We start from the raw sequence: 23,615 nt of genomic DNA, 5'->3' as shown, positions 1-23,615 counted from the left end.
TCAGACTCAGTCTTGATTTTTAATCCCCCTTAAGTTGAAAATTTGGTAGCTCAGAAGGATCAACAGGGTTGGGTAGCCCTTGCCCACTCTGGGGTACACCAGTGGGCTACATCTCATCCTGCAGCAGCAGCAGTAGTGCCTTTTTTTGTCCAGTTGCAGGAGGTGCTTGAGGCAACATGACTGGGCCTGTGTGGAAGGTGTCTGACAGCTCTTGAGCTTTATTCCCCTGTACATCTCCAGTGTTTGTATGAGGGCCAGTGAAGTGAAAGGATGGGCTGCATGTAATCTTAGTGCAGCTGGGCCCTTTGGACTGGTATATGATTTCCTGTTTCTGAGTATTTTCTCTCCAGTGTTCCTTTTCTGCAATAAAAATGGAAGCGATTTTACAGGAATTAAAATTAAAGCAACAACAAAAGTAACATTTCAGTTTGAATGTCAAGTTTTCTCTCTCGGCTGAAGGTTAAGAAGCCAACCCAGGAAGCATATCAGAATGAACTGAACATTGAAAGCGTAGAGAGATCCTTCATTCTTTCAGCAAGGTAAATCTTTCAAATAAACAGTGATTTTAAAACTCTGTATCTTCAAACAGGCCACACAAGTTTTTTAGAGCTTGTTTTGTGCCTAATGTGATGAAAAGTTACTCTTGGCTAGAGTGATTACAGAATAGGGGGAATCAGTAAATCAGAGTGAATAAAACCATTGTTTGGTTCCTCTTTTTCACCTTAGCTACACCTTCAGAAATTTCCAACTAAATTGAAATACTACTCTTGCACTGCCTTTCCTTGAGAGGGTTTCAGTTTTAGGCTTTGCTTTTCAGTATTTCTTTGTGCTTCTAAAATTACTGATATTACTGATACTATGTTACCAAATTCTCTAAGTAACAGCAAAAGGATGTATGGTCACTAAGCCAGTTCTAGTCACCTTCACTCAGATGCCTTTAGCAAAGGCCTGTTTTTGTGGATTGTTGTTTTTACAGTGCTTGAGTTGAAGTTTTATGTGTTCTGACATTTGTGACAGTGCTGATACCAATGAAGAAAGACATGTTTTCTCTTTTATTTAGCCAAGCTGAGCAAGAGCAGACTGCTGCTTTTTGTGTGACCTTGTAAACACTGACATGAGAATGCACAAAGATAGCAGTATCTGTAGCTGAGGGTAGACCAAGGTTAACATTGTCAAAGAAGCCAAAGGAAGTAGCTCAATTGTCAGAGCTGTAGTTACTTATAACAACACACTTGAAATGGGTAATTCTGTATTTCTTCAACAAAATTAAACGTTTCTTATAGGTCTTCTGCACACTGGGGAAAAACAATGTATTTCACAGTTTAGGGTATGGTTCTGCTCCAGTGTAATATGAACAGCTCTGTGCTGCTTAGGTGCCTTGGTGACTCGACATCACACAGATACATGAAGGCATTCAGGGGATGACAGCAGGCCTTGAGGATTTATCCCTGCTTGACTTGAAGCAGTGTTTCACTTCTAATTCAGTTGTTCTAAAAAATGTAAAAGAATAATTGGAACTTCTGAAAATGTTACCATTTTAATATACAAGCTACCTATTTTCCACAAAACAGGATAGATTAATCTTTTTGATGAACTGATTAAGTGGTAGATTAAAAGCAGCTCCTGGGAAAGGTGTGCTGGTCCATAGGGAAAACCCCTATATATAACATGGTCATCAAATTTGGCATAGTTTGTGACATACTTTTGTCTTAACCTTGAAATTGCTGGAATTAACCTCATATTGCCAACTGAGGCTGCTACAATTTGGTTTGTTTTGGTGTTTTTTTTTATTTTTTTGGGTTTTTTTTTGTTTGTTTGGTGTTTTTTTTTTGTTTTAGTGTTGTTGATGTTGCATCTTCATAAGCATTCAGCTCTGTTATTTTTATACTTGCTGTGAGCCATGCTTGTGCAGGAGCCCTAAGTTAGACAGCAGGGACAGAGAGAGGCTGCATTTGCATGACATGAAGGAGGTGCTGGAGGCTCCAGATGTAAATGACAGTTTTCAGATTGTTTTCTGTCTGCCACCAGAACTGGCCCGTTGTGGTGTAGGAGGGAAATAAAGGAAAAACACTACCAGCAACAGGTGCCTGCATATATTTTTCCCAATCAACTATGTTGTTCCTATTGATAAATATTCTAAATATGAAGAGAATTCACATCTTGTCTACCCAGGCTTCATCTTCCTTTGCATGATGCCTCATTCTAACAGCTTGTCAGGTCCTATATGGTAAAAAAAAAAACACACCTTAATTTCAAAACTGTTCAAATTAGTCTTAAAGACACTGGAGACAAATTTCACTTCCATGGGGTTTTTTTCAAATAATAAGCATTGTGTGGAATGTACACCAAAGAAGAGATTCTGAAATGATCCTGGGAGCAGAGACAAGGAAGTGAAAAATTAAGCTGGTGAAAAATTGCTAGTAATAAAAAGCCAGCCAGTTAATAACAGAAATATAGATTAATGTAGACAAGAGTCTGTCACTTCGGGTTTAGTTTTACTGACTGCATCAGTATTGTGCTTTATCTAGTCTGGGCTGAGGTTTCAGTTTTCCTGGGATATCTGTAGGAATGTGAATTGTTTTTCATAGTACAATGCAGTATTGTACTAGAAATCTCTTCATCAGAAAAACAAGTTAGTGCATCTGCATGATACAGCACGGTACAGAAGTAAAGCTTTGGTCCTGGCAGCAACAGTCATGGCAGCCTGATGTGGTCTGGCCCCTGAGTAAAGCTGATGAAGAGCTACCCCAAGCAGATAGAGCTGCATCTCTTCCTGTCCTACCTAAGGATGGTCAGGCAAGACTGGCTCAGCTGGGAGAAGCGCCCTAAGGCTCTGATCCTGGAAGAGGGACATGCTTCCCCAGTGCCCTCCTGGGGCCACTGAGCTGTTTAGCTCCACTGAGCAGCTGGATGTGTGCCCCCAGCACATGCATTTGCTAGTAGTAGCCATTGCTGGGGTTTTCTGCAATCCATTTGAGGTTTTCCACTGTGATGTTAAATCTTAAATAAATAAAAATAATAATGTTTAAAAAAGCCAAGAAACTCTTGCAATTTTAGTAAACAAAATCGCTTTTGTAAGGATGCAACAAAGAGTGGACCTGCAGCAGGGGAAGCAGTACAGCTGGGCAGCTGTGGGGGAGGGCTGGAGTGACAGCAGAAGAAACTGCCGATTTGGCTGCAGAAAACCATTGCATCAGTTCCATTGCCAGTGGCACCGCCTTTGCTCTTCCATTCTGAAGGATTGTAAACAATCCTAAAGGCTACCACTAGCAGACTTTACCAAGCATGAAGTTCCTGGTGAAATACAAGGGTGTAAGCCTGTAGCTTATTGTGCAAGCCACTGCATATGGAGCAGTCCCCTCATGATGGGGATGGTGGTGGTGTGTAGTCTCCAAAACCTGTGCCATCTTTCAAGTTAATTAACTAATACAGTTACACAAATCTAATTAAATGTAACCAGATTTTGAAAAAGCCAGAGGAGTTGATTAAAGTTATGAATATTTCGTAGTTAATGCAGACCAGTTGCTCTTTCCGTATGAGGAAGCAAAGGTAAATAGACCGAACAAAATGTTCCACTCAGAATGTGAGATGTTGGGACAGACACTAATGCATTGCTTTGCCCTTGCATGTATCTTATTTCCTCTCCTTTTGTTCTGATTTTGTTGCTGTGTGTGCTAGATCTTTTTTCTTTTGCTTGTGCCTCACAGGCTTTCTGTGTGTTTAGCAGATTTGTCCTCTCTGATTCTGTATAGTACTCTGTTTCATCCCATTCAAACCCCCCATTCAAAATATTTTCCTTAGAGGTCCAAAGATGATAAAAGCTTCCAAATTCACATACAAAACCATTAAATAATAATTGGGATTAGACACCTTATTTGTGTAAGTCATTGCTTACCTCTTCCCTAATTTTCCTTTCTATATATTTGTGTTCAATTCCTTGGTTTAAACAAATTAATTTATTCTATACCAATTCAAAAGTGGGGAATAGAAAAAATGTTGGGAGTGGATTCTTGTTTAAATTTTAGAAACCCTTTTTAAGCTGGCATGGCATCTTAAACAGTCTAGCTCTTCCTCTGCTACAAAACTGCTTCATCCTTCCTCAAAGCCTTCTCTGTGTTGCTGGCACAAGTAGTTGTTCAGCTGTGTGATGGTAATTTAGTTGGTAAATTGATCCAGAGGAAGGGCAGGTTGATGGCTTGCTTTAATATGGATTTGTTTCCCAATCCAGCCTGCTGCATAACTCTGTGTGTTCTGGCACAAGAGTGAAAATAAGATCTAGTGGCTGAGAGAAATGATAGTAGGCTGCCCTTTGCAGCAGGAACAGCACAGATTTATGAAAATGGTGTTGTGCCCATGGACAGAGGGAGGTGCTTTGGCACTGCACATAATCCAGTATAGCTGCAGGTTCCTGCTGCACCAGGTACTCCTTGTGCTCCTTGTGCCGTGCCACTTCAGCCTAATGCTTTCCTTGCACTTGGTTAGTGATTCACCACTAGCTGTGGGATAAAGAGATGGACTAAGCTTACCTGTCTCTTTGAGTTAGCTCATCCAATGGAAACGTTTTGGGGAAAAAATTATTATTTGAAAGTAGCATGACCTGGTAGGAGCAAATAGTTAGGAAAACAAGGCAGAAGAAGAGTCAGTGTGGCTTTATATGACAGAAGCTTGCCGTTTCACAGGATTGGGTATAACAAACTGCACTCTGAGATAGAAGAAAGTGGGGAGAAAAAAGGCTTGCTGAAATTTCAAGTTGCCTTCAAGATGGAAGGCCCATGCCTTTGTTCTAGGAGCATCATTTAAACAAGTATTACTCAGGCTGTTCAAGGGTCTGGGGAGGAGGGGGAAGCAATGACAGACAAGCCTTGAAAGAATCGCAGGGATTTTGGAAGGAGGGAATCCACATGACAACAGACAAATCTTTTTTAGTATTAGTCCACATAAATAATTAACACCATACCAAAGGTTAAAAAATAATGCCAGTTGCAATAGGAGTTGTAGATGTTTTATAAACTGAAATTGCAAGAGAGTTACTCCAATGTGCAATAAAGCTAGTGGAATTTTAATCAACGCTTGCTTCTTAGAATGTTAATAATAATAAATTGCTTTTGTGGGTTTTTACTCCAACAGTTCTGCTACAGAAAGAGATGAGTGGTTAGAAGCTATCTCCAAGTCAATTGAAGAATATACAAAAAAGAGAATCACATTTAATCCGAGCAAAAGTCTTGAAGAGGTATATCCCACCATTATTGTTGGTTTGTTCCCTTTTTGAATATAAAGTTTCGTGACAAGTGTTTAGAGAAACAAGAGGTATTCCATGACAAATAATAAAGCAGGATGGTAAATAACTGAACAGATGGTAGAACAGAATATTTCATAGTGTTATCTACTTCATAAATTTAAAATTATTTTCTTCAAAGCAATCCAAGTCAACTTTCACAGTTCTCTCTGTAGCCTTGCACACAGAAAGATGAAATGAAAGGGTTTTAAAATAAAGCAGCTATTGATCCAAGTAGGCTGGTAAAGCTTGAAATTAATTAAATTCATCTCTGTTGTCAGGCTTGCATTATAATGGTCACTGATGAAATAGTAGATAACATTAAGACCATGACAATTTATCAGAGAAGGCTTTCCAACACCATTAGCATTATCTTACAATCACTGATGAATATTAGTCTTATTTCTCCTCACTGAATGTAATGATATTGTGCCTGTGTTCTGTCAGGCAGATGCAGAGAAACAGGAAGAAGATAGTCCTCTGGGATCAAAGGCTCCCATCTGGATCCCTGACACAAGAGCCACGATGTGCATGATCTGTACGAGTGAATTCACGCTGACATGGAGGAGGCACCACTGCAGGGCGTGCGGGAAGGTTGGGTGATTTTGTGGTGACCTTTTCAGTTGGTCATTCAGGTTCCTTGTGTGACATTCAGGTGGAGCCTTATCACCCCAACTACTCTTCTAAGCAACCCTGTGCTATGACACAATTATGTGGGTTAGAAACAACATGTTGGGGTTGGTGGTTTGGGAGCTGGGGTTTAGGTTTTTTGTACAGGTGTTATGACAGACCAGCATTCAAACTTCAACATGCTACATGTTAGTTACTTTGCATTCTGGAGTGCTATGTATAGTTATTTTGCAATTACATAATACCCACAAATGTTAGCTGAAATTAAGATGTATCTTCCTCACTAATTTTCGTAAGATAAATACTGATTTTTGATTTTAAGTTAGTACCAATAATTTTTTATATTTACACTTATGAAAGCTGTATCTAATAAACTTTATCTTTCTTCTTTTAATCCAGTGGGAATACAGAATTAGAATACAATGCAGTTGAGACATCTGAATTGTAAAGAAATCATTGAGAACAATAGCTTTTTAGCTATTTCAAAAAATTTATGATCGAAACAGTTCAGTTACACAGTGGGCTTGTTCTGTTTTTAATGGATCATTAACATTGGCTTATTGACTCCTAATTCACTGAGGTTTTTTTTTAATATTTAAATTTTTTATCATTTAGAGGAGGAAAGTACAGCATGTTGAGCATAAAGACACAGGAAAAAGCCAAGATCTTAAAACATTTGCACTGTAAAAGAATGCCTATTTCAGGTTTTTATGGGCTTAAAAGTGCTGAAGTGAATGTCTTTGGGTACTTGGTGATTTACAGGTGCACATAATGTACAATAATGCTTTTATTTGTTTCTGTCTTGTTTCCAGATTGTCTGTCAAGCTTGTTCATCAAACAAACATGGTTTAGACTATATGAAAAACCAGCCAGCTAGAGTATGTGATCACTGCTTCAGGGAGTTACAAAAGCAAGGTAAAGAAAACCTTCACAAACTGTGTCTTACTTTTGTGGCCTTTCTAACATGGTATATGTGTGCCGCATCTTTACTGCTAGGTTCAAGTGCTTAATTCTGCTTGTGCCTGAAACGTGATAAGCACCTGAGATTCTAAGCCAAACAAACTTCCGTGGAGCAAGTCAGGAAATGAATTTGCAATACATTGGCTCTTTATTCCAGAAACGTGTGTCTTTACCCTATGGTAGGAACATGTAGCTTATGTTGCTTTCCTGTTAAAGTGTTACATTGCTTTTCATTAATCACAGGGTACAAGTGTACATTAGAGTCCTTGCAGTTTATCCTGACCTCCCAGGGGTTCATGTGTACTTTTACACTCTGTAACTTGTATGTCTGTAAACTTCATTTTTGCCAGCTAAGCTGCTGAGATGGCTCAAGTTCTGGGGCTCCGTAGAGACACAGGCCTTAATCTTTCTGAAGCTGAGTCTCTTCAGGTCTATAAACTGACCTCAAGCCACTCACAAGCCTCAGCTCATAAGGAATTCAAGAATTTGGCATATCTGTACCTCAGTTCTGAAAGCAAGCTCCTAACCATTGCCTACTGAACACTGGCAATACGGAATTCAAAATGAAACACCACAGCTAGAGCAGTTTTCACTGGAACACTTTCAGAGAGTGTGGTGCCTAGTGGAAAGCAATGGCTGGATAGCCTAATGGTAATAACATTTACTTAAAGATGAGATCCAGGGTCAGTGTCCTCATCCTGAGAAAACTCTAGTACATCTCTTTGAAGAAGCTTCATATCATTCTGCAGAAACAAGTGTAAAATCAACGAAAGCACCTCCTAGTGAGGTGGGAATCCAGTCCCATCTCACAAGACTTGCTGTGAACTAAATCAAAATACTCAAGTATAAAGTACACAAATGAGCTGTAAACAGACTGAAAGAGCTTTCTGGTCCCCTTCCCTCGGCAGAGGCTTCAGTGTGACACAAGCTCTCCAGGGTACCAGGAAATCTGTGGTGCCCGGTGAAATGATAAAGCTCTGGATCCCAGCACGCTGGGGGTTTCATTTCTAATGGGGGTGCGGAAAGCAGCATGGATAATCCAGGAAATGACAGTGGGAGCTGGCAGTGATGGGGACGGCCACTGTCTGAACCACCTGCAGGTGTCTGCGCTGGGCACTAGAGGCTGCTGTGCTGCAGGCAATTGCAGCTGCCTGAGGCTGGGAAAAGAGCTGGGGAGCAGGTGCAGTACAGCTGGCAATCACATTGCTCTCCTGCTCTTCTCATTATCTCAGAGCCTCACCGAGTTCAGGGCCAACTTAGAAGCACACTTTATGAAACCACTCATTCCAAGTGCAGCTGTAAAGAAAAGTGGTGGGTGTTGCTAGAAAAAGGAGTTTTGAAGAGGTGAAGTGTTGCATAAGTCTTCCAAGAGGGATGAGTAACTACCTGTGGCAGTGAAGAAAGACATCACATGCTGGGAGATGGGAATGTCCAGAAGTGTTTGTGTGCTGGAAGAGGAACATCCCTATTGAATAAGGTTGAGAAGTTAACAGATGTAGAGAATTGAAAGTTAAAGTACAGAAAACACAGAGGACAGCTGTAAAAATTTGCTGTGATTTTTAAGACTTAATTTTCACCCTCTTTATGAGCAACGGTAGTTCAACACCCAGAAAACAGACTTTGAAAACAATCAAGACCAATTTGTTTAGTTTTAAACTTCTTGTGGTTTTTTTAGTATGATTGTGATTTGGGGGATTCTAACTCATGGTGTTGATGATAACTCTGAAAAGTTAATTCAGTGCTGAATTTAAACTGATTAGGTGTTACTATTGTAACCCTGTAATCTGAATAAAATACCAGCTGTTTTTAAGAAGAAAAGTCCCAAGAATTAATTGCCTATGTTTAGTCATCTATGACATGAAATCAATGTGTTCATCCTGTGTGTTTTAGATAACCAGTGCACTCCTAAGAGCGGATCCCCAGTCAACCATAAATCTCCATCAAGTGCCTTGTCTACAGTATTACAAAGTATTCCCTCTGGAAGAAAGCAGAAAAAAATTCCTGCAGCCCTCAAAGAAGTAAGTGTTTTATTGGTCAAAAGTAGTACCTTGTTGGTATTATATCATCAATATATCAAGAGTGGGGAAAAAAAATCCTTATTTTAATCATCTTATCTAGAATCAAAAGTCAAAATGTGTCTCTGAGGTTTGGGCCTTAGTTTTAAATAGGCAGGAACATGAACTATGAAGCACTGTGTAAACTACATAAACACCTATGAGACTGTGATTCAGAGCTGTAGTTAAACTTGTAATTTCTTTCTTGCTTCCCCGTGTTTCCCTGAATTGTGATTTATCACTGTACCAACAGTCAATGACAAGACTCCTACACCAACTCAGCTCTTGGTTTATGATTAAGAAAAGTGAAGTAGGTCTTGGGAATAGGAGGAAGTGATTTTTCAGCAGGTTTGCTGATGACACCAAGATGTGTGTTGCAGTCCACACATCAGAGAGACCTGGATAGGCATGAGAGATGGGTCTATGTGAACCTCAGAAAATTCAGCAAGTCCAAGCCGAAAGTCCTGCATGTTTGGCAGGGAAATCCCAAGCACAAATACAGGCTGAGTGGAGAATGGATTGATGCCAGCCCTGGGGAGAAAGAGCTGGGGCTGTTTGTGGGTGAAAAGATGGACATAAATCGGCAATTTGCACTTGCGGCCCAGAAAACCAACTGTGTCCTGGGCTGCATCCAAAGCAGCGTGGCCAGCAGGGTGAGGAAGGGGATTCTGCCCCTCTGCTCTGCTCTGGTGAGACCCCACCTGCAGTATAAATCTGGGGTCCCCAGCAATGGACATGGAGCTGCTGGAATGAGTCCAGAGAAGGGCTACTAAGTTGAGGGAGGGCTGGAGCACCTCTCCTAATAGAATAGGCTGTGAGACTTGGGATTGTTCAGTCTGGAGAAGAGAAGGCTCCAGGGAGATTTTGGAGCAGCCTTCCAGTACCAGAAGGGCCTACAGGAAAGCTGGAGAGGAACTTTTTACAAAGGCATGTAGTGATAGGACAAGGGGGACCCTTCTTAAGTTGAAGAAGGGTAGGTTTAGATTAGATACCAGGAAGAAATTCTTTACTATAAGGGTGATGAGGAACTGGAATAGGTCACCCAAAAATGGGTTGTGGACTCTCCATCCCTGAAAGTGTTCAAGACCAGACTATATGGGGCTTCGAGCCCACTCTGTGATTCAGTGATTCTTCTTATATAGGAATCTGTGTTTTCCAGCTGTATGTTTTCCTCAGCATTTCAGCTCTCTCTTGTCCTGTGGTATCCAACTTGAGTTCCAACCTTCATTTACTGGAAACCTCTCTTCCAGATCAGATAGCTGGTAGCAGGCAAAATAATTTTTATTTAATCCACCTGAGTTAGTTAGCAACGTTAACCTTGAAATTGGGTAAGAATTTCAGTTTCTGACAGGCAGGGCTCTGGAAATCTTTTAAAAAAAAACAAAACTGTACTGTGAAATCTTACTAGGGTTTGTTGATTGTTTTTTTGTTTCCTTTTCAGGTTTCAGCAAATACAGAAGACTCTACAATGAGTGGCTACCTACACAGATCTAAGGGCAGTAAGAAACCATGGAAACACCTGTGGTTTGTTATAAAAAATAAGGTGCTATACACATATGCTGCTAGTGAGGTAAGAGACCACATATTAGAAACTAAATATCAATGATAGTAATGTCTTTGTAAGAAAGTTGTTTATTCTTATGATCTAGGAAAAAAACTATAAAATTAGATCACCTTACACTATTTCATCTGATTATGATGCAGTATTTTGAAAAGGTCCAGTGAGTTCGATACCATAACACCATAATATAGCTGTGCTATTTCTGATTCCAGATCTAGCTTTGAGTACCTCTGCACTGCACAGCATTGCTCAGTTGTAGGTATTTTCTGAATCAGTTGAGTACATGGGGGATCTGTTTGCATGCATCACAGTACTAGTGTACTAGTGGCAAAGGCAGCATTATAAAAGCATCTTGAACTGTCCTGTTCCATAAGGTATTTTGAATGCTTACAAAAGGAGTAAACTAATATCTCTTTACTTGTCCTGAAACTGTTGTCTTCAGCCTGGAGTTGTTTTTTGATATAAAAGAAATGCATATTATATAATGGTATCTGCTTTTTTATTTAGAATGTGTAGTCCTATTGCAGTGTGGAATAATCTCTAACATATATATATATTTATATATGTATATATGGTACATATATATGACAACCCAACATGTGCTGAGGATGTATTTTATTGCATCTTAGAATGTTCTTAGAATGCTTTGTAACGTATATAGATGTATTGATCTTGGGCTTCAGGTTTTTTACTGTTTGTTATAGTTTACTAGTAGCTTTCAAGAGCAAAGTATCCAAAGCATCTGTTTTAAGGTATTGCTATCCCTCACTTTCTTTCAAAATGTAAGGCCCAACCTATCCTGGCCATGTAAAGAATTATCTTTCTTCACTCCACACCAGCCCCACTCTAGTTATTTCCTGGTTTGTGCTCAGATTTGTTCCTGGGTTGTTCCTGCCAACCATTATTTTAGAACTTCAGAATTAGGTCTAAAACCTGTGATATTGTTTCCACTACAATACTGGCAATACTAAAAATAAAACCCAACCCAGGTAGTTATAAAAACAGCTTAAATGAGTATGTAGAAAACAATTACATCAATTAGAAAATCATTTCAGAGCATTGTGTTTCTTCTGGCCTTTGCAAAGGAAACTTTGGCAGTGGTAAAAAAAGAGTAAAGTCTGTGACAGTCACCTTAATTTTTCTTTTGCTTTGTTCCTCTGTGATATCAACCTTACAGAGTAGCTTCAGAGTAGCTTCAGTTTGCAGTTCACAATCACAGAATTAACTCTCTCCTATTTTCTTAAACTGAGGAATATCCATCCTTAGTTTTCATCTTGGTGAGCCATTGTAGGAGACATTATTTAGAGTCTAAAGGGAAGGTGCAGTGTTGCCTTGGCCATTTAAGCTACTTATATTTGTTCCAAGTGATAGAAAGATCAATGGTAAAGAAACAACCTATTAGTGGTATGAAGACCTGAGATAGTAAAACAGATTACTCAGCCTTACACAACTCTTTTCCAATATGAAGAAATGCTGCTGTCACAGGACACTTTTGTTTCACTGTAGAGGCAATTACCAAAGTCTTCACCTGAGGTGTCAGTGTTTATGTAAATTTGGGGGGGTTAGGTATTTTTTTTTCTTCTGTTCATAAGCATTGCAGAACCTTGCCTGCAATGCCTTCCACTGTTTTGGAACTTGCACAGGATAAAAATACTTCTTTTTTTTTTTTTTCTTTCCAAGAATGCTGTGTATTGTAGTCATTAATAAAAAGACAAGAGTATTAAGAAAAAAGGTAACTGAGGTAAATGAGGAAAGGTCTTTTCTTGTCGACTGTTAGTGAACACTCAGCAGCTTGTTTTCCCCTGTCCTGTTTATTTCCAGAAAAAGAAAGTGAGATAAGTTTAGCCATTTAAAGATTTGGATCTTGACTTCAGTGCTTGAGAACACAGGTTGCCTCTGTAGCCCCTCCTTTTAGCATACTCAGTGCAGTTAATAGTATCCCACTTCTGAGCTTGCTGGAGAGAGCACTGGGCCTGATGGGCCTCTGGTCTGCTGCCAGGTGGTGGCTGATCTGTTGATACAAGAAGTTCTTGCCAGGGAGAATGATGGGACCATGCAGTGAAAGCCAAGGTAGATGCTATCAGGGAAATGAAAAGAGGATCAGCATTGTTGAAGTCTGTGAGGTTTTATTTCCTGTCCCCTGACTCATGCCTGGAGAATATAAAAAGCGGCATTCTGTGCGTGTATGTTTATAACAATGTGTTGTATTGTCTGCTGCAGTGGTATGGTGTATGAAGTCTAAATGCATGCCTTAGTATGTCTTACAAACTCTAATTTTGTATTTTTTCTTTTTTTCCCTGTTACACAGGACGTGGCAGCATTAGAGAGCCAGCCTTTACTCGGATTCACAGTTAGCGAAGTAAAAGGTGAAAACTCAGAGTCTAGAGTGTTTCATTTACTGCACAAAAACACTTTATTTTACATATTCAAGGCAGATGATCCCCATTCAGCTCAAAAGTAAGAAACCGTTTGAATTCATTTCTGTTACATATTTCTAGAAAATTCAGAAGTGGTGAATGTTAATATTCACACATTAAGCATATGTATAAAAGATCCATATTATATCATAAGTAAATGAAAGTTTTAAATTACATAATCAAAAGGTTCTGGTTTCATTAGGGCTTCTGAAATGAAGGAAGCAGACTCTCTTCTGCAAAAGACTGAGTGTAGAATGAGATAGTCAAAGATAAAACAAGAAATCTTTCTTTTTCCTCGCCCATTCCTCTCACCCTGGTCTACTCAAGTGAAAATTGAATGTTACCTTTGGATAAATCCAGAAAATGTTTTTAAGAATTAACTGATATGCTCCTTTTTCAATTTCACCTGTTCATATTAGTTAAACAATAGCATGGCAGTGAAAAAGAAAGCAAACACTAAAACTTGAGGGCCAAGGTTTGAAGTGGGTGAGCTGATGCCCATGAGCACCTAGGCATGCACTTAGACCAAAAGCTTGCATTCAAAGAGCATTCACACAAGCTGTTTCATTTCAAGTCCTGTCTGGACTTGGAGTCATATTTATCAAGCTATGTATTGTTTTGGTTTCATGTAAAATAACCTGGAAGCTTGGTCATTTATCAGTAGAAAACATTAATCACATGATTCATAAAGTAAACCAGAAATGAGCACAGAAGGAATATATGTAAGCTATCTTTCTTACTTGCCTATCTTATCTGACTTGCAGTTTCCCCAAATGAATTTTACATTATTAAATAGATTTGATGCATTTACAAGTCCATTATTAGTACTTAAACATTCAAATGGATGCAGGTTTAGTTTTCTGCAAATAGGAACCATCTAAAAACAAATACAACAGGAAATTTCGAACAGCTGAGAACGTGCCTAATGACACTTCTCTACAGAAGAAAATCTGGAAGTCTTTATTTGATTTTTGGGAGTATTTTGTGCAGATGCACATAAATGTTTCTTTGTTAATTAAGATACTATCCTGTTGTTTCCCCTGTGTCCTCATTTGTACTATATAAAACAAACAAAAAAAACAACCCAGGCATTCAATAGGTTTATTTTTCTACTCAGACAATGGCTTTCCTCATCAGAAGAAAACTTGAAATTTGGACATAGTGTATTTTACTGAGGTTAGGAATAACATTAAATACTTTCAATTTCAAGCTTTCTCCAAGTATTTAATATCCTTAGGAGATTTTATGCTGAACCTTCAGAATAAATGCTGCTTTTACAGCCCTAAAAGGAAAAACAAAAATAAGCTGTTGGCCTGTTTGCATCAGTGGACAATATTTTTTCCTGATAGGAACAAAGAAATATCTGATGTGTTTGTCTAAGTGCAATAATAATTTTAAACAGATGGTTACTTTTCAATGTGGTTTTAAATTCCAGTGCTATGTTCAATGCTTAAGCTTTTTATGATTTTTTTGCATTTGTATTCTACTTTAGTTGTCTTTAATTTATACACGGCAGTAGAAAATACTAAAAATAATACAAAAAAGTAAGGTTTGAGCTGTGTGTGCAGACATGCGTGAGCACTAATACATGATTAATATGTTCATGCCAAAAGCTTGAATTCAAAGAACATGCACTCAGTTACAAAATAAAATGCTCGGGGCAAGGAAGAGCTAGCATCTGTGACTAATGTTTAGATACCCTGTGAATACCAAGACAGTTTGAATTTCCATGATAACGATAATTACAGTCTTTGTTTCATTCAGTTCTTCCAAGATTTCCACTCGGGGAAAAAAATGCTCATTATATGGGCCTCTTACCTTTACATACACACAGTTCAGCCCTCACTCAGAAAATGGAATTATTTGTTCTGTACCATCGGAGTGCTTTAGGAACATTAATTTTTGCATACTTGAGAAGCTAAGGATGTTGATTACCCTCCTAACCAAGTAGGAAAAGAAACCACAGCTATAGGGGGTAAAAATATCTGAATATTAACTTTGAATTTCCACTTTGAGAAAACTTGCATCAGCTGTTTGGGACTTCCCCCTGTGCCCTCTTTGCCCTTTCCTGCCTTTCCATGTGCCACGAGTCCTCCACCCTCAGCCCCACTAGTCCTTGGCTTTTACCTCCTGCAGAAGCAGAGAGCATGGCTTATGCAGATGGCTGCCTCAGGTACAGCAGTGTCCTGATTCCTCCCAAATCATGTTTGCAGTGAAAAAGAGAAGGGAGTATTGGGGGTTTTTAAAGGTATGCAGAACCTTGGCATAGCCTACTTTTTGAGCATTTGATTTCCCAGCTTCACTGGTTCTTCACGCATGTAACTTCAGTATGGGAGAGGTACAGAAAAAAGCTTCTATCAGATGGCCTTGTACCAAGCAGCTTTGTATGTTTGGACTCATTGGATAGATTTTGGTATTTGCACTCACAGACCAACTGGTAGTGGAAGTATGATGTTACTTCTTGTGTGAATCTGTAGCTAGTGACAGCATTGAGATTTATTCTTTTATCAGCTACTTCCTAACCGTGTTTAATTTTCTGACAGGTGGATAGAAGCTTTTCAGGAAGGCACTGTATTATAGCAGTGTCAGCATTGTGTCTGCAAGTTTAAAAGAAAATACCTAAGGATGGTCAGAATACAGACTACAGCAACTGTTCAAAGAAACAGAATCCTTCCGTTGCAACCTATACAAAATTGTATATTTGTCAGGATTAGGAGTTGTTTCATTTTTAGTGTAAAATAATATTTTTCTAAAGAATTGTATGTATTTCTGTGTTGATACAAAATGTGTTATTTATTAAATTCCAGTGTTTACTTAAATGAGCAGAATTATTTGTGCATTGAAGTCCCAAGTGTCCTCAGAATGGAAGATTGTTGGTCAACAGATTCATAAACTTTATACTTTATTAAAAAAAACACCACAAAACAGATTCATTGCAGTTGCACATTTCCTTGTGATTTGTGTATAGGTTCTTGAGTTGCTGATGTTCACTGTGCAATTTAGCAAGAACAGATTGGTATAGGAATTTCATAGATTTGGGAACTTTGTTGACTATGTAAGCTCCTTTATGAGAACTTGTCTGATATCGATGCTCCTTTCCTTGAATGGCAGTTGAAATTTTGCATACCAGTGCATTAAAACAGTACAACAAATTCTGTGTCAGAAAAACAAAATATGGCTCAATTATTAAGAAACAGAAAGGGGAAAATAATTTAAAAAACAGTTTGCAATTACAGGGATTAGGCACTAGAGCTGTTACAGTACTACAGATGCCAAAGAGACTAAATTAGTTATCTTCCAGCAATTGCAGGATGAACTATCTTTTTATATTTCCAGTAATAATTCAAAGCAGAGTAAAAATACATTTTTGATAATCAGAGATATCTTATTTGTTTCAAAACTTCATGTCAAATGAGTTATGTACACAATATGAAACACTGTATTGTATAAACTGTTGTTCAAAGAACAGTAAACAAATATGTGCACCCTCTCTGAAAATTTTAAAACTATTGTATATTTAAATATTATGTTCAAACTGGAATTGCCAAACCGAGACAACAGAGCTTTTTTAGTGCAGAAGGCATTGAAAATGCATACCATTCTTTGAAATACCTTTTGTTTACAATATGATTTGTTCTGTTTGACACTTTAAAACAGAATTCAGCTTTAGGTGTTTGGGTTTTGGGGTTTTTTTCTTAAAGAGAATCATCAGTATACCTCATTAGGAAATACTTACTGATGATTCTGGTGCATTTATTCTATTTAACTTTTAAAAAATGTTAACACTGTAATAGCATAAATGGAACTAGAGCTATGAAACCCACATGAAAGGAAGCCATTTTTATGTCAAATGCAATGCATATGGAGTCAGTTAATTTTACTGTATGAAACACTTGTTATAGTCCCCTGAATCAAGCTAGTTGTGGTAACAAAATTAAGAGCAATTAACTTTTAATTAATAGTTTGATTTCCACATTAATATCTATTCTGTGGCCTCACAGCAGAAAGAGAAGAGATGGTAGAATAGTTAATATTCATCACAAAAAGGCCAAGAATGAAAATGCAAACCAAAATTCTCTTATTCCCTCAATATACCTCAAGGTCAGTTTCAAGATACTAACAGAGCTCTAAAGAAGCTTAATTTCCAAGAGCTTCTCTAAAGTTGTAGTGGGCTTGGAAGTTGAATTCTTAATATTAACTATACAAGAAATTTAATTGACTTCCAGCATTTCAGTAGAGTATCTTATGAATCAGGGACTTAAGGCTGTAGATCTGACTTGCCTCAGGACCACTAGAGGTTTGACCAGATAGTGTTGGAAATGCAGTAGGAGTCTGATCAAAGCCTTTATTCTCTTTTATTGTAATACAAATGTACTAAATGAATACTTTTCTCTTGTTACATACAAAGGGCTTTTACTTTTTTTTCAAAAACAACTGCTGTCTGAAGCTAAGTGAATTATTACCATGTCTTTTCAGGGTGATTTCTGACATGATTTTTAGTGTATCCAAAACAAAACTGATATCAATATAACATAGAGGTGATGTGTCTCTTCCAGTTTATAGTATCAAAGGGAAGAGCTTCTTCATATTTTCATAGGGACTGCACACCAATGAAGATGGCAAGTCTTGAAGCAGCAAATGAATCAGAAATCTGGCTAGGAGCAAGCTAATTTAATTTCAGTTTATGCTTTGATATTTTCCTGGCTGCAAAACAGAGCAATAAAAGTCAAAACACAAGGTGCCCAAGTTCTGCTTCATCTGGTGTCAGACTACCTCTAGAGGATTTGGTGCAGAGGGAGAAAATAGTTTAAAGTGTTCTGTGGAAATCAGAGGACTTCTTCCAGAAGTGGTTGATCAGTCAAAAAATTTGTGACATAAATAGATTGGAACAGAGCCTTATAAACAGTATGCATATTGCAGTCACATTCTATGTGAAATAAATTTTCTTCGTAAACGTGTTGGAATATTTCTTTTTCTCACTCCTGCATTAGTGCTTTGTGTCATATGAAGAACCCACAACACAAGCATTTTCATAACATTTTCAGATGGTTGCTTTTTAAACTTGCCCTGTTTCTCCAGTTCACCTCCCAATTTGATTCATTACCACCTCAAAAGTAAAATACTCACGTCTTGATTTGGCTAAACACTGAAACAAGATCAGAAGTTTTTAGACACCTGCTACCTCTTCTTATAAAAATCTATAGTTTGTAATCAATTTAAGATTGGTTAGTAGAGTATGAGACAAATATTAGCATTGAATATTAGTTCCAGCATTTTTATTCATAGATAAATTAAAGCTTCTAGGATCTTGAATTCTCTTTAACTGAAAACTGTGTGCCCAAACAACTTAAAACAATCTGAGCAGCTGTGGAACACATTTTACTAAATATTTTGTGCATGGAAACTCAATTACTCAACTATGTTTATTACATCATAATGTAAAGAGATGTCTGGAAAGGCACATTCAGTGCATTTGTTTGCTGTAACTGCTGTCCCCTATTTACCATCCAAGTAGTCTTTTATTTGGAGCAATCCTAAATCATATTGTCTAAATGGAAGAATAGAACTTTTATTTTGTAACTGAAAACAGTTTAAAGTTGTAAATATTCCTGTGGATATTCATCATTTTTGTATAAATAAATTCACATTATTTGAGTCTCTGTCTTTTAATATTTTCAAGTTTTATGTATTATGTAATTTGTGTGCTCAGCGATTTTCAAACAGCAAAATTTGTTGCCATTACCTGCACATCAGTCTTACTTGAAAAATCACTCCAAAGAATTAAGGGGGTTAAGTTTATGTGAAGGTCAAATGAAGGGTAATAATTAATTTATTAATAAATCCTTTTGCAAAATGTAGTTCTGCTGTATCAGTCAAAGTATGCCTGAATCATGGCTTCTCTTGGCCTTGGCTCCTGCACATGCATCAGAACAACCCCAGCAGACTTGGGGCAGGCAGAATGTCTGGAAAAGGACCTGGGGGTGCTGGTCAACAGCAGCTGAAATTGAGCCAGCTGTGCCAAGAAGGCCAATGGCATCCTGGCCTGGATCAGCAATAGTGTGGCCAGCAGGACCAGGGCGGTGATTGTCCCCATGTACTCGGCACTGGTGAGGCCACGCCTCAAATGCCACATTCAGTTCTGGGCCCCTCACTGCAAGAAGGACTCTGAGGTGCTGGAGGATGTCCAGAGAAGGGCAGCGGAGCTGGGGAAGGGCCTGGAGCACAAGCGATGCTCTCTGATGAGGAGCGGCTGAGGGAGCTGGGGGTGTTTAGCCTGGAGAACAGGAGGCTGGGGGAGACCTCACTGATCTCTTCAAACACCTGAAAGGAGGTTGCAGCCACGTGCTCAGCTTCTTCACTCCAATAACAAGGAACAGGACAAGAGGAAATGGCTCCAGGTTGCAAAAGGGGAGGTTTAGATTAGATACAAGGGGAAACTTCATCTGAAGGGTTGCCAAACACTGGCACAGACTGCCCTGGAAAGTGGAGGACTCACTGTCCCTGGGGGTATTTAAAAGATATGCAAATGTGGCACTTTGGGACATGGTTTAAGTGGTGGACTTAGCAGTTGCTGGGCTAAAAGTTGGACTCGATTATCTTAGAGGTCTTTTCCAACCTGAACGATTCTTTAATTCTGTAAGTATTTTAGCAGGGCATGTAAGGGAGAGATTTTTCTGTCAGGTTAGTTATGCTGCCTCCTTATATATGTTTGAAAGCAGCTTTTTGAAAACTTGCAGTAATAGCAAAAGAGGTTTTGCTTCTCTGTGTGTTTTTGATAGGGATGTATCTCTTGCAATCCTGGCTGACACAGCTACAGAGGCATGCCTTCATATACAGATCAAGTATGAATTGGGTCACTTGCTAAAAAAAAAAGTACATTTTACAGGTTACAGTGACATTTCTGCTGTACTGAGAATATCAGAATACTTGGCTCAAATAAGATTTGGTGCAAATTACTTGGCATTTGTTAATTTAAACTGTGCTAAACTACGTCATTTAGAAAGTAGATGTGCAGCTCAAGCTAGTTTGGGAAATGACAAGTACTATAAATTGAGAGTGCTGCAACATTTGACACTAAAAGGAATTGCTTAGCAAGTTAATTTTTCTGCCTTAAAAAAATCTTCACTGAATTAATTTGCATTTGGTGTTTGGGAATGTCTGTGATCAAAAGGCAAAATGTGATGCTTGCAAATACTAACTGAACTAGTGATCTTGAGCTAGGGTTGATAGATACAAGTGCAGCTGTGGGACTGGGAGTGGGAAGAAAAGAGTAAAGGAATTGACAAGAGCGTGCATAATTTTATTAATGTTAACACATAAATTTACTTGTATTCTTTGGTTTTTTTTCCTGTCACTGCTGGTCAGATGTTGATGCTTATATCACTTGATTCAGCAGAAATTGCATTAAATGGTCTAAATTCTTTTCAGATCATGAAGTTGCACATATAGCCCCAGTAACCTAAATGATCTTGAAGTTGCTGCTGATCTCTGACAATAGCTAGATCATCTTCATTGAACAGATGAAAGAGGAAGAAGGCTGAATTTTAAGTATAAAACTCTTACTTAAAATCAAGGTAATTTAAAATAATTAGCATAAACTAAGTAGGTAGCTAACAGAACTTTGGTCCAAACAGATGTTGGGACAGATCCAGAGCCAGCAGCAAGTTGTTCCTGTGGCACCGCCCCAGCAGGAACATGCACTCACTGGCAGCAAGGCCATTGCCTTCCCAAGAGCTGTTCAGGGCACTGTTGACATTCAAGGATGGAACTTGCTTCTGCCATGCAGGCAAAGCACAGCTCTTTCAGACTCAGCTGGTTTTACTGCTACAGAGACTGTGCAAGGCACTGTGTGTGCATATCATGCTGCACATTTCAAACCCGAACTGCCAGTCTTGCCTAGGGCTCTGCCACAGCCAGGAGAACCCACCCAGCCTCCCAAAGCCCAAATGCTGTGCACCTGTGACATTCAACACTGCTTGGTCTCATTACTCTGCAGGGAACTGCAGTGGGGGTTTGGAGACTTGTGCTCTCTACTCAATGGGCAGAACACAAGAACTGTGTTGAGTTTTGGACCCCTCACTCTAAAAAGGAGCATCCAGAGGTGGTCCACAAGGCTCGTGAAGGTTCTTGAAAACATGCTTATTGAGGAAGGCTTGAGGGAGCTGGGTTTCTTTCGTCTCGAGAAAAGGGGGGCCGTCATGGCTCTCTCACAACTGCTGTAAGAAGGGTATAGTAAGGTGAGGGACTGGTCTCTTCTACCATGCCTGCAGTGAGAAAACTAAAGGGGCTGTAAGCGGTCCCAGCAGAGCTTTCCAGACTAGAAAAAAAATCCTTTTTTTCCGTTAGGATGATCGGGCACTGGAATAGGCTGCCCAGGGACGTCAGAGTCACCATGCCTGGAGGTGTTTTAAGAAGCGCCTGGATCAGGAGGTGGGTGGCGTGGTTTAGGTGTTACAGTGGCAGCAGTGCTGGCGGGACGGCTGGACGAGGCGATCGCAAAGGTCTGCTCCAACCGCGGCGACGCTGCGCTCCCACGCCCGGACCCGGCCCGCTCCAGTCCCGTTAGCGGCTGCGGCCCAGAGCCCCGCCCTCGCCGCTGCGCGCCCGGGCGCAGGCGCAGAGCCCGCGGCGGGGCGGGGTCGCGCGGCGGCGGAGGCGGGGTCGCGAACTCTGACCCCCGGGAGCCGGAGCCGCACGGCAGCCACAGAGACCCGCTGGACCGGTCACCGGGCCCGCCAGGTGAGAGAGAGACCCGCGGCAGCCGAGACGCCCCCCGCAGCGGGCGCGGCCCGGCGGCGGGAGCACGGGGAGCGGGGGCGGCCGCGCTGTAACGGTGCGGGCCCGCGCGGCTCCCGGCCGCCACCGCTGCGGAACGTGCAGCGGAGCGCGCCCGCCCCGCCCCGCCCCGGGGCCCGGCCCGGCCCCGGGCGGCCCCGCGCCCCCCGACCTTTCACCTACAGGAACCGCTTGCGTGTCCCGCCGCCCCGCATCCGGGCGGCGCCGCCCGCCGCTTCCCGCGGGAGCCGTGCAGAGGAGCCGCGGGGGGAGGCGGCGGCGGGCGATGAGCGATGCCCCCTCGTGCTGGGCCCCGGCCCCGCGCAGCCATTTTGTGCAGAGCGCCGCGGCGGGGGCGGGCACGGCGCTGGCTCCGCGCCCCGCGCCGTGAACCGCCGGGCAGGGGAGATGCGAGGGCAGCGAGCCGGGCTGGCGACGGAGGGCCCCGGCGTTGCGCTATAGCTTGCCTCGACGCATCTCCCTGTTCCTCTCCCGAGCCCTGCGCCTCAGCATTCCCGGGGGGTGACCCTGAGCTTCCCCGATCCCCCCAGCCACTCTTTGCCTGCCGACGGCATCACCCCGCCGGTTCCTTCCTCTTGTATATATCCCTGGTGGCTCTCTGGGTTAAGATAGTGTGAAAAATGCATTTTTCACAATAGTATGTCCTGAGCAGCACCCGCGATTATTTTTATTGGGTCAGATGACCCTGTCTCTGTTCCTTATTATGGTTGGGTAGAGTATTTGTTCTAAGCTGCGGACTTCGTGGAGCCTTTCTTTTTTCTTTGTTGTCGTGTGTTGCTTTAAGTGTAAAAACGGCCGCATTCCCCAGGATGCGCTTACATTTACAGGTTGTGGAGGGAATAGGGGAGATGCTATGTGTTGTGCTGGTGAACTTACGCAACAGAAGAGGGAAAAAAAGTCTTGATACAGATTTCACTGAAAGATGAGTGTGCGGACATGATTCTTGAAAAACCAAGTTAGGCATTCATTCTTATGTGAAATCTCTGATTTGAAGCAGAGTGGACTTGGGAAAGTGGTGTAGCAGGAAGAGCTGCATCCACACTTGTCATGGGAAAAAATTGAACTTGTTTTCTATAGGACAGCTTCCTGGTTTTGGAAACAGCATTATATAAGTAGAAGTATCTGATCAGTGGGAAAACGTCACAATTTCTGTGCCAGTTCAGACAGTGTTCATCTGGTGACTCTAATTTTGTATGGCTTTTTCTGTAAGTTATTTTTCTGAAAACAATTCTGTGAATATTTTCCCCACCCCCTTTAGTCCGTGGTTGGCAGCTGTGACATGAGATGTCCAACAGAGCATTTAGCCCATGGCTTGCTCCTTGCTGTACAACTTTACTCAGGGACACTTGTTTGAGTGAAATCTTAAGGTCTGTGAAATGTTTGCCTGCTTCTCTCTGTAGCTTTTTTCTCCAGAGATATTGCTGAACCTCTCTTATCACAGGACTAAGTATTTTCATGTGATGGTGGTCAGCTGTATGTGTGCACGTGTGTGATAATGCAAGGAAGGTAACTGAGGTCACCCGGAGGGGTGTGCAGTCCTCAGCTGCTTCTGCACTTCCTGTGCACTGCTCTGAATGGTTGGGCACCACTTGCTAAGTCTGCTGCATTCTGCAACAAATCAAGATGCTTATTATAGAAAGAAGCTCACAGTAGATAAATTTGCTAGCTTTAACTCTTCTCCTCAGTATTATTAATATTTCTGGTTTTCTTACTGGTTGTATTTTCTTGTGAAAAGTACTCTTGAAGGGAACAAGTTTAATGGGAGTTCCGATATCTTTAAGAATAGTTATATCCTAGTCTGTAGATTGTGAGATAGGAGGGTTTTTTTTTTGTTTGGTGTTTTCATGGTTCTGGTGCTTTTTAAAAGCCTGCCTTAATTTTTCAGATTAAGGTTCTTAGCCTGTGAAGAGAAAGCCCTAAGC

At 40.6% G+C, this 23,615-nt stretch overlaps 2 protein-coding genes across 5 annotated transcripts in view; both read left to right on the top strand.

The window, feature by feature from the left end:
* FGD6 (FYVE, RhoGEF and PH domain containing 6) overlaps positions 1-18,552 on the top strand; it is a 72,717-nt gene extending 54,165 nt beyond the window's left edge. Inside the window, exons 14-21 of the mRNA XM_068190403.1 lie at positions 460-539; positions 5,128-5,230; positions 5,723-5,869; positions 6,718-6,820; positions 8,756-8,883; positions 10,361-10,489; positions 12,789-12,937; positions 15,441-18,552. Coding sequence (XP_068046504.1) covers positions 460-539; positions 5,128-5,230; positions 5,723-5,869; positions 6,718-6,820; positions 8,756-8,883; positions 10,361-10,489; positions 12,789-12,937; positions 15,441-15,477 — 876 coding nt within the window. The 3' untranslated portion in view covers positions 15,478-18,552. The remainder of the gene's footprint in view (positions 1-459; positions 540-5,127; positions 5,231-5,722; positions 5,870-6,717; positions 6,821-8,755; positions 8,884-10,360; positions 10,490-12,788; positions 12,938-15,440) is intronic.
* A 2,952-nt stretch (positions 18,553-21,504) lies between these two features.
* Positions 21,505-23,615, top strand: part of NR2C1 (nuclear receptor subfamily 2 group C member 1) — a 46,878-nt gene continuing 44,767 nt past the window's right edge. Inside the window, exon 1 of one of the 4 annotated variants that reach the window (XM_068190407.1) lies at positions 21,505-21,636. The gene's annotated coding sequence lies outside the window, so the exon portion shown is untranslated. The remainder of the gene's footprint in view (positions 21,637-23,615) is intronic. The other 3 variants (XM_068190405.1, XM_068190404.1, XM_068190408.1) reach the window with 3 other exon arrangements.

This window comes from Anomalospiza imberbis, chromosome 5 (assembly GCF_031753505.1).
Source record: "Anomalospiza imberbis isolate Cuckoo-Finch-1a 21T00152 chromosome 5, ASM3175350v1, whole genome shotgun sequence".
In the NCBI taxonomy this organism is placed as follows: domain Eukaryota; kingdom Metazoa; phylum Chordata; class Aves; order Passeriformes; family Viduidae; genus Anomalospiza; species Anomalospiza imberbis.
Note: the sequence above shows the minus strand (reverse complement) of the source record. Positions and strands in the feature narration are given on the sequence as shown.